The 13674-nt window shown below is 42.8% G+C and overlaps 3 protein-coding genes across 3 annotated transcripts in view; 1 reads left to right on the top strand and 2 right to left on the bottom strand.

Annotated features, from left to right (window-relative positions):
* Positions 1-125: 125 nt before the first annotated feature.
* On the bottom strand, positions 126-2142 carry LOC121556535 (protein Hook homolog 2-like). Its single transcript, XM_041870421.2, has 4 exons — positions 1498-2142; positions 1232-1295; positions 1022-1093; positions 126-748 (listed from the first exon to the last, which is right to left on the bottom strand). Exons 2-4 carry the CDS (start codon positions 1289-1291, stop codon positions 590-592), a joined length of 291 nt encoding a protein of 96 aa, XP_041726355.2. The 5' UTR covers positions 1292-1295; positions 1498-2142; the 3' UTR covers positions 126-589.
* Positions 2143-10270: 8128 nt separating this feature from the next.
* LOC123483365 (WW domain-binding protein 11-like) lies at positions 10271-11483 on the top strand. Its single transcript, XM_045213292.1, has 2 exons — positions 10271-10340; positions 10592-11483. Exons 1-2 carry the CDS (start codon positions 10336-10338, stop codon positions 11481-11483), a joined length of 897 nt encoding a protein of 298 aa, XP_045069227.1. The 5' UTR covers positions 10271-10335.
* Positions 11484-12569: 1086 nt separating this feature from the next.
* Positions 12570-13674, bottom strand: part of LOC121566123 (protein Hook homolog 2) — a 2433-nt gene continuing 1328 nt past the window's right edge. Inside the window, exons 2-4 of the mRNA XM_041876317.2 lie at positions 13596-13659; positions 13386-13457; positions 12570-13112 (exon numbers count right to left, since the gene is read on the bottom strand). Coding sequence (XP_041732251.1) covers positions 12954-13112; positions 13386-13457; positions 13596-13655 — 291 coding nt within the window. The 5' untranslated portion in view covers positions 13656-13659 and the 3' untranslated portion in view covers positions 12570-12953. The remainder of the gene's footprint in view (positions 13113-13385; positions 13458-13595; positions 13660-13674) is intronic.

Here is a 13674-nt window from a genome sequence, read left to right as displayed (position 1 = left end):
AAAATACATATTTCTAGCCATAGTTCCATTTCTGTTGCAATGCGACAAAATGCCTGTGATGACAGAAGATATTTAAGACAATACGGTCAAATTAAATCTGGAGAAAATGAGCGCTATACTGTAAATCACGTAAATATTTTATTAGGAGCGCAAAATGAATTGGCAACACATTGTGAAAATTGTGAAAATTCATGGATAAAAATCTACCGATTTGGAGACAGTCCACAGGAGATATGTAGCAGGCTTGCAGAAGAAAGGGGTACAGTTATAGCAATCTGATGGCAATCTGCCCATATTTTAGCTTCAAGGGGGCACACATAATTCATCACCAGATTACAGAGTGATAGTCCTTTACTGTCCTATTTCTTCCTTTTACTTTTAGATTCAAACTGAGATGGACAAAAAAACGAAAATCAACACCAGTTGGCCAGCAGGTGGCACACATTAACAATTTTTTTTTGTAACATCCAATATGTATTTTTTTACATTCACAAAACTCCCATCAACATCCTCTTCCAACGTTCCTTGTCCACCCAGTGTCAATCTTCACCATCCTCCACAGAGAGACCTCTCCAGCCGTCTCTCCCTCCTATCTGGGCAGTAGCCTGGGAGAGAGCCCCATGCCTCTCCTGCTCCTGGCCTGGGTGGACTGCCTCTGCTGGGCCAGGAAGGACTGGGCTTGGCCTGGAGGTCTGGAGGAGCCCTCAGACAGCCTCAGCTCCTGCTCCTGTTGCTGGAGAGCCACACACTGTGGAGGGGATGCATAAAAACTAATTTTACCCTCTGATTCAAACAGTACAGAGGTGATGTTGATGATGATAGTGTGTCAGCACAGTAAGGTGGCTCAGGAGTGACATACTTATGGTTTAAAAATAACATTCACTCCTCACTTTTCCAACTTTCTGCATTTGAAATGAGACCCTATGCCCTATATAGTGCACTAGTTTGGGGGTAATGCACTATATAGGGAATAGGTTACTATTTAGGACACACACAACATTAAACATTCTCACACACTCACCATACTGTACCAGTTTGTAATAGTGAGCTTTTCCTCTTGGTCTTGTCTGGACATGATCCTCTCATGTGAGTCCTGTAATGTCGAAAGATAGAGTAAAATCAATGATTTTTTAGAGGCTATACAATTAAGGGCATTGAGTGGTGCATTATAGATTTGCCACAGATGATGGCGTATGACAAACATAGTTCTGAAATCAGGCCAAACACTCACTTCTTGGACAGCTGTCATGGTGACATCACAGGAAGTAGTCTCCTCTTCAGTCATCATCATCTAACTGTATCACAACAATGCACATAAAACATCAGCACTCCAACCAAACCACCAAAATAGGGCCATTGACTGAACACTAGCCAAACAGCAACATCTAGCGAGACAAATTATATCACATCAACAGTCAAATCAGCAACCCTTCTAACCAAACCACCTTCTAACCAAAATAGTTAGTCAACAATCTAAACACTAATAAACACACCAACCTTACAGCCAGCCAGGCACTGCCCCTCTCTGCTCTCTCTTCAGCCCAGCCTGGTCTCATCCACATGGGGTGAGAGGCCCTGACTGGTTTTGTTCAGGGTGAGAGAGACAATGGAGAGGTAGGCTTTACTACTCTGGCTCTTCCCCATGGCCACAGATGCTTTACTGCTGATCTGGGCACATTCAATGGTGAACGGCCACATTCGGATGGTCACAGGGGGATTTGTAGGTAAGCACCAGAAAGCAAGCATCCTGTTTAGATGGCGCCTGCTATATTGGCCATTCTGACTCGGGAACAAGCCTTACTTGTCCAAGACATACTTACCAGAAAGCAAGGCTGGGTAAAATATACTATCAGGTAACATATAATGATTATTGTATTATTGTAGCATTTACTATACAGGTCATGAATGAAATATGGCCACATAAAAAAATCACCAGAAATGTATAGGGAAATCTCTCAGTAGTGATGGCACACAAAGCCAAGGATTTGTTGATGGTAAGAAGTCTGTAGGCTGGCTACCCTGTCCCTAATCTCTCGTGGACAGACTACTTAATATAATTGAGGATCTGATCAAATTACACAAGATTTTAGTTCTAGGTTAACCTAGATTACCCTGTGCCCATTACAGGGTATGCAGATCAGTCATATCCTTGGCGAGAAAAAGGGTCCCCTCTGTTTGAATCATTTATGCAAAGTCCCAAACATGACCTAAAGACCAGTGGTTTACATCTATACATCAGCTTCCCCCGTCAGACTTCAATGGAACGACAGACTATGTCATTAGGTTAATTGATGACGTACATGTAAAAATGCCCCATCTTCCGCCAACTCTAGCTCCCACTAAAGGTGATTTCCAATCCTTTCTCCCTGACAACCTGTGACCATATTATCCTTTCAGCGACCTCCTGTAAGTTCAATGGAACCACTGACTAGCCCCAAAAGGTCAACACTTATTTTATTTGCGTAAATGCACGTCTTCTTTCTGCAAACTCTGGCTGTAGCGCTATAGGTGATTTACAATGCATTCTCCCTGACCACCTGAGACCGTTGAGTACGTCCCATGACCTTTCCTTCACAGAGGCAGTTTCATAAAGTTCAAGCTCTTTTCAATGTGTGTGGTGTGTGTTTGTGTGTGTGTGTGGGGGGGGGGGTTGTGGTTGAGTTTCCGTCATCAGGCGATAACCACACAGAACTTTCAGAGAATTCTGTGGTTTAGTTTTTCAATAAATCATAGAAGAGATAGTTTCTCTAGAATAGGACTGTTGTTGAAGTCAACATAAGGCGTGTTTACTGACAAACGTACAACTCTCACACCCTTTAGATACCTTTGAAGTTCATGTTTGAATGTCTCTGGTCTAGTGGTGTGGTTTTGAAGTGACTATCCACAACTTTGTGTGACGGTGTGAGTATGTACATTTACCTTGTGTGTGGAAAGAACGGAGAGAGAGAGAGAGAGAGAGAGAGAGAGAGAGAGAGAGAGAGAGAGAGAGAGAGAGAGAGAGAGAGAGAGAGAGAGAGAGAGAGAGAGAGAGAGAGAGAGAGAGAGAGAGAGAGAGAGAGAGAGAGAGAGAGAGAGAGAGAGAGAGAGAGAGAGAGAGAGAGAGAGAGAGAGAGAGAGAGGATGGGATGAAATAAACTTAACCCTCCTGTTATGTTGTGGGTCAATTTGACCCGTTTCCACTTTTGCGTTGTCTAAAATACTAGTTAACCACTCTTTTTCGCCATGAAATTACATGACTTTTCCTCATTTAGGGTCATGAACCTAACTGCAAAATGTGGACACACTGATGTGTTGTGGAATGTCTGTGTACATTTTGTATACAAACATGATGTTGTGGGTCATTTTGACCCGGAGGCTTTCATGTGTATATATATTTGCACAGGTGCAAAACAAAAAAGTGTCTTTGATGTATTTTGTTTTGACTGGTCCTGGTTGCACTTTTAGAATTGTGTTTGGGTTAAAAAGGGCTTTCCCAAGCTTCTCCTCAGTGTGAGAGCAGCAGGTCCCTGACACAGACACTCAAAAATGAGCTCCAAAAGATTTTCAATCAATGAAGTCTTATCACAAATTCTGGACTGTGACAGTGAAAAAGAAGAAGAGGTTTCAGAGACAGAGGATATTTCAGAGATAGAGGACAATGCTGTTGATGATCCAGATTTTGTCTTCATTGAAGAGGATTCAGAGGAGGAGTCTGCCGTACCATCCCCTACATCAGATGAGAGACAGAGCATGCAACAAGCATCATCAAGAGAAGAGAAGACATGGAAGTCTAAAGATGGTCATATTGAATGGTCACCGTCACCACAACGAGGTCAAGGTAGACTCTCAGCTTCCAATGTAATAAAAATGGTTCCAGGACCTACACGATTTGCTGTCACTCGAGTCCATGACATACAATCAGCTTTTGAGCTCTTTTTACCCCAAGCAATAGAGAAGATTGTTCTGGACATGACCAACTTGGAGGGGAGCCGTGTGTTTCAAGAGAACTGGAAGCCACTGGATCGGATTGACTTGCATGCATACATTGGATTGCTCATATTAGCTGGAGTCTACCGGTCAAACGGAGAAGCAACGGCCAGCCTGTGGAATGAAGAGAATGGAAGGCCAATATTTCGAGCAACAATGTCTCTACAAGAATTCCACATAATTTCTCGGGTGATTCGCTTTGATAACCGTGATACCAGACCGGGTCGACGTGAAAGAGACAAACTAGCTGCAATCAGAGATGTATGGGATAAATGGGTGGAAATTCTACCGTTACTATACAATCCCAGTCCTCATGTTACAGTTGATGAACGCCTTGTTCCATTCAGAGGACGTTGTCCCTTCAGACAGTATATGCCAAACAAGCCTGCAAAATATGGCATCAAAATATGGGCAGCATGTGATGCCACATCAAGCTATGCATGGAATATGCAAGTTTACACTGGGAAGCCACCCGGCGGAGTGCCTGAGAAAAACCAGGGGATGCGGGTGGTGCTGGACATGAGTGAAGGGCTGCAAGGTCATAACATCACGTGTGACAACTTCTTCACATCCTACCGCCTTGGTGTTGAACTACAGAAGAGAAAGCTGACCATGGTTGGAACAATCAGAAAAAACAAACCTGAACTTCCCAGTGAGCTTCTGAAAATGCAGGGCAGAACTGTGCATTCCTCTAAATTTGCTTTCTCTGAAAATGCAACTGTTGTTTCATACTGCCCAAAGAAGAACAAGAATGTTCTTGTAATGAGCACAATGCACAAAGATGCATCGCTGAGTGCAAGAGAGGACATCAAGCCACAAATAATACTGGACTACAATTCCACCAAAGGAGGAGTTGACAATTTGGATAAAGTCACAGCAACATATAGTTGTCAGCGCATGACTGCCCGCTGGCCTTTGGTGATTTTCTACAACATTGTGGATGTGTCTGCTTACAATGCCTATGTCCTGTGGACTGAAATCAACCAGCAATGGAATGGTGGCAAATTGTACCGACGCCGGGCTTTTCCTAGAGGAGCTCGGCAAAGCTCTCATCACTCCCAAGATCCAGAGGAGAGTCCGGCCTCCTCGGTCGACAGCAGCTGCATCTGCCGTCCAGAAAATTCAAGCTGGACCATCAACACATGCCTCCAATCAACCAGAAATGGATCCAGTGGATACAGGCAGTGGCAAGAAACGGAAAAGATGCCAGCTCTGCCCCCTCGACAAGACAGTAAAACAAGCACCACTTGTGTAGAATGCAATAAATACATCTGCAGAAAGCACACACACACATTGTGTTCAACATGTAGAGAGAAAGACTGAAGGGATAATATGGACCAATAGGGGGGAAAAACCTACTTGGGGAAACTGAAAAATCTTGTTTGTGAGAAAGGAAATATGTTTAACAAATAGTTCTTAAATATTGTTTAAAAAAAATAAAAAGTATTGTATTTCTTCTTTCTGAAATGTCTGATAAGACAAAATAAAGTTGTTTCTGTTTTTACTTAATTCTTTGACTGTCTTGAGTGTGTTTAAACTGTGCGGGTCAATTTGACCCGTAACATAATGGATGTCATTTTTTTCCAGCAAAGCACAAGGGTTAAGAGTGATCCTTGATGAAAGACAATTTTTTAAAAAATCTATAGATTTTTTATCCATGAATTTTCACAATTTTCACAATGTGTTGCCAATGCATTTTGGCCATATTTTATTTTTTAGAAAAAGTGAAAGGGTATGAATACTTTCCGAATGCACTGTATATGATATTATAAATACATCACATGCGACCCGTAATAAGACTAAGCAATTAGCCCATTAAAATAATTAAATGACTCCATAATATAAATAGCAATATGCAAGAATATGGTTAAATCATGTGCAATCAAGTATTATTTGTTTAGCTGACTAAGATCAAGGAATGGCCATGAAAAGCCAATATCAAAGCAAGTATGATTTAATAACTTTGTAAAATGAATGGATTCACATACAAGGCATAAAGCTTAAGTTACAAGGCAATACTGACATTAACAAAGCATTAGTCTAGGTATATAGATCCAGTGGTGGAAAAAGTACCCAATTATCATGCTTGAGTAAAAGTAAAGATACCGTCAAAGAAAATGACTCAAGTAAAAGTGAAAGTCACCCAGTAAAATAATACTTGAGTAAAAGTCTAAAAATATTTGGTTTTAAATATACTTAAGTATCAAAAGTAAATGTAATTGCTAAAATATACTTAAGTATCAAAAGTAAAAGTATTCCCCAAAACGACCTAAGTAGTACTTTAAAATACTTATTACTTACAGTGAGGGAAAAAAGTATTTGATCCCCTGCTAATTTTGTATGTTTCCCCACTGACAAAGACATGATCAGTCTATAATATTAATGGTATGTTTATTTGAACAGTGAGAGAAAGAATAACAACAAAAAAATCCAGAAAAACGCATGTCAAAAATGTTAGAAATTGATTTGCATTTTAATGAGGGAAATAAGTATTTGACCCCTCTGCAAAACATGACTCAGTACTTGGTGGCAAAACCCTTGTTGGCAATCACAGAGGTCAGACGTTTCTTGTAGTTGGCCACCAGGTTTGCACACATCTCAGGAGGGATTTTGTTACACTCTTCTTTGCAGATCTTCTCCAAGTCATTAAGGTTTCGAGGCTGACGTTTGGCAACTCTAACCTTCAGCTCCCTCCACAGATTTTCTATGGGATTAAGGTCTGGAGACTGGCTAGGCCACTCCAGGACCTTAATGTGCTTCTTCTTGAGTGACTCCTTTGTTGCCTTGGCCGTGTGTTTTGGGTCATTGTCATGCTGGAATACCCATCCACGACCCATTTTCAATGCCCTGGCTGAGGGAAGGAGGTTCTCACCCAAGATTTGACGGTACATGGCCCCGTCCATCGTCCCTTTGATGCGGTGAAGTTGTCCTGTCCCCTTAGAAGAAAAACACCCCCAAAGCATAATGTTTCCGCCTCCATGTTTGACGGTGGGGATGGTGTTCTTGGGGTCATTGGCAGCATTCCTCCTCCTCCAAACATGGCGAGTTGAGTTGATGGCAAAGAGCTCGATTTTGGTCTCATCTGACCACAACACTTTTACCCAGTTCTCCTCTGAATCATTCAGATGTTCATTGGCAAACTTCAGACGGCCCTGTATATGTGCTTTCTTGAGCAGGGGGACCTTGTGGGTGCTGCAGGATTTCAGTCCTTCACAGCGTAGTGTGTTACCAATTGTTTTCTTGGTGACTATGGTCCCAGCTGCCTTGAGATCATTGACAAGATCCTCCTGTGTAGTTCTGGGCTGATTCCTCACCGTTGTCATGATCATTGCAACTCCACGAGGTGAGATCTTGCATGGAGCCCCAGGCCGAGGGAGATTGACAGTTATTTTGTGTTTCTACCATTTGCGAATAATCGCACCAACTGTTGTCACCTTCTCACCAAGCTGCTTGGCGATGGTCTTGTAGCCCATTCCAGCCTTGTGTAGGTCTACAATCTTGTCCCTGACATCCTTGGAGAGCTCTTTGGTCTTGGCCATGGTGGAGAGTTTTGAATCTGATTGATTGATTGCTTCTGTGGACAGGTGTCTTTTATACAGGTAACAAACTGAGATTAGGAGCACTCACTTTAAGAGTGTGCTCCTAATCTCAGCTCGTTACCTGTATAAAAGACACCTGGGAGCCAGAAATCTTTCTGATTGAGAGGGGTCAAATACTTATTTCCCTCATTAAAATGCAAATCAATTTATAACATTTTTGACATGCGTTTTTCTGGATTTTTTTGTTGTTATTCTGTCTCTCACTGTTCAAATAAACCTATCATTAAAATTATAGACTGATCATTTCTTTGTCAGTGGGCAAACGTACAAAATCAGCAGGGGATCAAATACTTTTTTCCCTCACTGTAAGTACTTTACACCACTAAGGTTAACTTACAAACAAAGCATGAACAAAACCTAGGAAATTAGAATTGATCATACTACCTTCCTCCATGGACTGGATACAGGATAAGACAGAGAACAACCTTGATTCCATTTATAACATCTGAAGGTTTAACCTTTCAACCCAAAACCAACCAACGATGCCAAGTTTACAGTAACTTGACCACCGCCAGGCCCAATCTCCACAGGGTGTCACAGCATTTAAAGGCATGTTGTGTGGCGGATGAGACCAATGTAAATTAGACAAATTCCTCAGAGGACCGTAAAACCCATTTGCATAGAGTAATTTAGAGTTCACCCTGTACAGATACAAGTTACCACAGAGATCATATTCTGAACAAAAATATAAACGCAACATGCAACAATTTCAAAGATTTTACTGAGTTACAGTTCATATAAGGAAATCCGTCAATTGAAATAAATTCATTAGGCCCTAATCTATGGATTTCACATGACTGGGAATACAGATATACATCTGTTGGTCACAGATACCTTTAAAAGGTAGGGATGTGGATCAGAAAACCAGTCAGTATCTGGTGTGACCACCAGCGACACATCTCCTTCGCATAGAGTTGATGAGGCTGTTGATTGTGGCCTGTGGAATGTTGTCCCACTCCTCTTCAATGGCTATGCAAAGTTGCTGGGTATTGGCGGGACCTGGAACATGCTGTCGTACATGTCGATCCAGAGCATCCCAAACATTCTCAATGGATGACATGTCTGGTGAGTATGCAGGCCATGGAAGAACTGGGACATTTTCAGCTTCCAGGAATTGTGTACAGATCCTTGCGACATGGGGCCATGCATTATCATGCTGAAACATAGGTGATGGCAACGGATGAATGGCACGACAATGGGCCTCAGGATCTCATCACGTTATCTCTGTGCTTTCAAATTTCCTTCAATAAAATGCAATTGTGTTCGTTGTCTGTAGCTTATGCCATAACCCCACTGCCACCATGGGGCACTCTGTTCACAACGTTGACATCACCAAACCGCTCGCCCATATGACACCATACATACTGTCTGCCATCTGCCCGGGTACAGATGAAACCGGGATTCATCCGTGAAGCGCACACTTCTCCAGCGTGCCAGTGGCCGTCAAAGGTGAGCATTTGCCCACTGCAGTCAGGTCAAGACCCTGGTGAGGACGACAAGCACGCAGATGAGCTTCCCTGAGATGGTTTCTGGCAGTTTGTGCAGAAATTATTCGGTTGTGCAAACCAGTGGAGGCTGCTGAGGGGAGGACGGTTCATAATAATGGCTAGAACGGAGCGAATAGAATGGCATCAAACACATGTAAGCCACGTGTTAGATGTATTTGATACCATTCCACTTATTCTGCTCCAGCCATTACCACGAGCCCGTCCTCCCCAATTAAGCTGCCACCAAACTCCTGTGATGCAAACCCACAGTTTCATCAGCTATCCGGGTGACTGGTCTCAGACAATCCCACAGGTGAAGAGGCCGGATGTGGAGGTCCTGGGCTGGCGTGGTTACACGTGGTAATGCCAAATTCTCTAAAATAACTTTGGAGGCGGCTTATGGTAGAGAAATTAACATTACATTCTCTGGGAACAGCTCTGGTGGACATTCCTGCAGTCAGCATGCCAATTGCATCTCCCTTAAAACTTGAGACATCTGTGGCATTATGTTGTGTGACAAAACTGCACATATTAGAGTGGCTTTTTATTGTCCCCAGCACAAGGTGCACCAGTGTAATGATCATGCTGTTTAATCAGCTTCTTGATACAGGATGCAAACTAATTTGTGTACAACATTTGAGAGAAATAAGCTTTTGTGCATATGGAACATTTTTGGGATCTTTTATTTCAGCTCATGAAACATGGGACCAAACATGTTGCGTTTACATTTTTGTTCAATATACATACATATAGATAGCTTCAGAGTCCTCTTTAGGGGACAAGTTTAAGATAGATACCAGACATGGATTCTATAGCATTATTTTATCACACATTCAATAGTCAGTCCTCTGGATACTGTAACAGAGAGATACATTTTTGCCCTTCAGAGGGGAAGGGCTGACTAGTCCTTTGTGCTTTCCTTTGTGTTACTTTCCATTTGCCATGCAGCTCCAGGTGACAGAAAGCACATCAATTAGGGCCGAGCCTACATGTGTACATGAGTGGGATAAGTACTTTTGAAACATTCAAAGTGAGAGGAAAAATGGTGGGGTGAAAGGAAACTTAAACAGAAGAGTTTCTTGGAACTTCCCTCATCTGAAACTGAAGAGGAAGTGTTTGTGTGTGTTTCCTCAGGTCTCCATGATGGCAGTTGATGAGATGTATGGGGATCTTCCCATCATGGAAAGAGACCGATATTGGAATGACTCTAACCTCGTCCTCCCTACACTGCCGCAACTCTATTCGGGCTGCGCAAACCCTCCTTCCAGGGCTCCACCTTCGACATGGCGTGAGTGTCTATTTTATTTAATTCTATTTTGGGGGCAGGTGCAATACATTTCTACAATACACCTCAAATATGTGTTCACCTTGTTGCAAGTAAGTAAATATTCCGTATGTATGTTTTACAAGTCCAAAGATGATTCGTTTTATCTTTGTAACCTTTCTAACACTACTGTATGCCCTTAATGGAATTAGTAAAGTTGTAGTGATTTGAATTGAATTTGTTGTAGTGATTTGAATTGAGTCTGTCCCCTCCAGGATCCCCAAAGAGGAGATGCACTTTGCGCCCCTGGCGGATATCACTGAGAACGTGGAGTCTGAGGGTGGGGGTCGACACCCCAACATGGCCCTGTTCAACCGGCTCCTCTTCACTGCCCCGTCCCCCACGGGGCTCATGGGAGGGGCGCTGCGCCGCACCTCCGCCCAGCTCCAGAGGTTCCGCCGCCCTTCCGGGATGTACCCGCCCTCGTTCAGTGATGAAGAGGGTGAGGACGAGGATGATGAAAGTGGGAAGACTTTGGGGCCGTCTGGGGGGTCGCTGCCGTCTGTTTTGGGTCAGGATACTCAGAGTACCATATGTAGTTGTGGAGGGGTGGTTAATGCTAGGACCCCCCTCATGGAGGTACAGTTTGGGGTTGGGGTGGAGAGATGTGGGGACGCTCTCCAAAGCCAGGAAGAGATTATGGAAGAAGAGGACGAAGAAGAAGAGGATGAGGGGAACGCCCAGAAGGGGGCAGAGAAAGAGAAGCTGGAGGAAGGGAACACTGAGGTGACAGGAGATATTCAAAGCCCCATGCCACTGCTCCCATCACCCCTCCAACCTTCCAGAGACCCAGGCCAAACGTCCACCAGACAACCCCAGGATAAGACACCCAGACCAGCCTCGAAAACCCCTCCAGCCCCTAGCCCCCAGCATCATCCACCCCCGTCCCACAGCCTGGTCCACCCGAGACCTCTTCATCGCGAACCAATCACAGAGCAGAACACAGTGATCCCCGCCATTCCCAAGCCGCCCATTGGTGGAGCCAAGATGTCCTTCCTCACCGTGCCATCCTACAGCGCCCCACAGCGTCATAGGAGTGTCAGCATGGGGTCAGAGTCCCCATCAGCTCCGAAACTACAAGTTACACCCTGTTCTAGCCAAAATTAGTGCACTACTTAGGGAATAGGATGCCATTTCAGATTCAGACTATGAGTAAGGGAGAACATGCACACTTCTGTCCTAATGGGACCAACACACCACACTGAAGAGCTAGGTCATATGTCACTGTACTATGTTCATGAAAAAGCACTGGGCCCAGATTCACAAAACACTTCTTACTCAAAAACTTAAGTAGCTTCTTAAGAAAAAAAAAAAGAAGTTCATAAGATAGTTTGTAAGTGCAATTCCTCAACAATATCTTAAGATTTCTTCTTACAAATCTTCTTAAGATGTTTGTTGCTAGGCAACAGTTTTAGCTAGCTATTTAGCTAGCAATGGCAATCATGTTAGCATATTTCTTACTGATATTACTGTTCTAAAATATGTTCTTGGGTTTAAAATAATCAATACTGAAATGTTCAGATTGTGAGTGAATTAAAAATGTTTCAATTGCTTTCATTAGCTTTTTCTCTCACTGCCCTGGGTTTAAGGCAAGGGTTTAGCTGTCTTGGAATTAAGAATTAAGATTTCCAATAACTTTATTTTCAAGAATGAAATTTCTTCTTAATTTTTTGCTTAAGGAGAAACATAAGAAATAGCGCAAGAACATTTCCAATTACCTTTTGAGGAATAGCAACATTGCTTAACTTTCTTCTTAAGTCTATAGTTAAGGAAAAAATGGCAGTTAAGAAGACATTTCTTCTTTTGTGAATCTGGGCCCTGGCCTATAGATCATCTGCATGAAGTTAATTTTACTGAACAATCCACCCAGATGCTGCAAGGTTGAGCTGCAGCTCACACTGTGTTCACCAATCTTACACTGTACATTTACTTTAGATGAATGATTTTTCACCTTGTTACACTGTTATAAATAATAATGAGGTAAATAAAAATACATATTTCTAGCCATAGTTCCATTTCTGTTGCAATGCGACAAAATGCCTGTGATGACAGAAGATATTTAAGACAATACGGTCAAATTAAATCTGGAGAAAATGAGCGCTATACTGTAAATCACGTAAATATTTTATTAGGAGCGCAAAATGAATTGGCAACACATTGTGAAAATTGTGAAAATTCATGGATAAAATCTACCGATTTGGAGACAGTCCACAGGAGATATGTAGCAGGCTTGCAGAAGAAAGGGGTACAGTTATAGCAATCTGATGGCAATCTGCCCATATTTTAGCTTCAAGGGGGCACACATAATTCATCACCAGATTACAGAGTGATAGTCCTTTACTGTCCTATTTCTTCCTTTTACTTTTAGATTCAAACTGAGATGGACAAAAAAACGAAAATCAATACCAGTTGGCCAGCAGGTGGCACACATTAACAATTTTTTTTTGTAACATCCAATATGTATTTTTTTACATTCACAAAACTCCCATCAACATCCTCTTCCAATGTTCCTTGTCCACCCAGTGTCAATCCCCACCATCCTCCACAGAGGGACCTCTCCAGCCATCACTCTCCCTCCTATCTGGGCTGTAGCCTGGGAGAGAGCCCCATGCCTCTCCTGCTCCTGGCCTGGGTGGACTGCCTCTGCTGGGCCAGGAAGGACTGGGCTTGGCCTGGAGGTCTGGAGGAGCCCTCAGACAGCCTCAGCTCCTGCTCCTGTTTCTGGAGAGCCACACACTGTGGAGGGGATGCATAAAAACGAATTTCACCCTCTGATTCAAACAGTACAGAGGTGATGTTGATGATGATAGTGTGTCAGCACAGTAAGGTGGCTCAGGAGTGACATACTTACGGTTTAAAAATAACATTCACTCCTCACTTTTCCAACTTTCTGCATTTGACATGAGACCCTATGCCCTATATAGTGCACTAGTTTGGGGGTAATGCACTATATAGGGAATAGGTTACTATTTAGGACACACACAACATTAAACATTCTCACACACTCACCATACTGTACCAGTTTGTAATAGTGAGCTTTTCCTCTTGGTCTTGTCTGGACATGATCCTCTCATATGAGTCCTGTAATGTCGAAAGATAGAGTAAAATCAATGATTTTTTAGAGGCTATACAATTAAGGGCATTGAGTGGTGCATTATAGATTTGCCACAGATGATGGCGTATGACAAACATAGTTCTGAAATCAGGCCAAACACTCACTTCTTGGACAGCTGTCATGTTGACATCACAGGAAGTAGTCTCCTCTTCAGTCATCATCATCTAACTGTATCACAACAAT

This window comes from Coregonus clupeaformis, unplaced genomic scaffold (genome assembly GCF_020615455.1).
Source record: "Coregonus clupeaformis isolate EN_2021a unplaced genomic scaffold, ASM2061545v1 scaf0095, whole genome shotgun sequence".
Classification (NCBI taxonomy): domain Eukaryota; kingdom Metazoa; phylum Chordata; class Actinopteri; order Salmoniformes; family Salmonidae; genus Coregonus; species Coregonus clupeaformis.
Note: the sequence above shows the minus strand (reverse complement) of the source record. Positions and strands in the feature narration are given on the sequence as shown.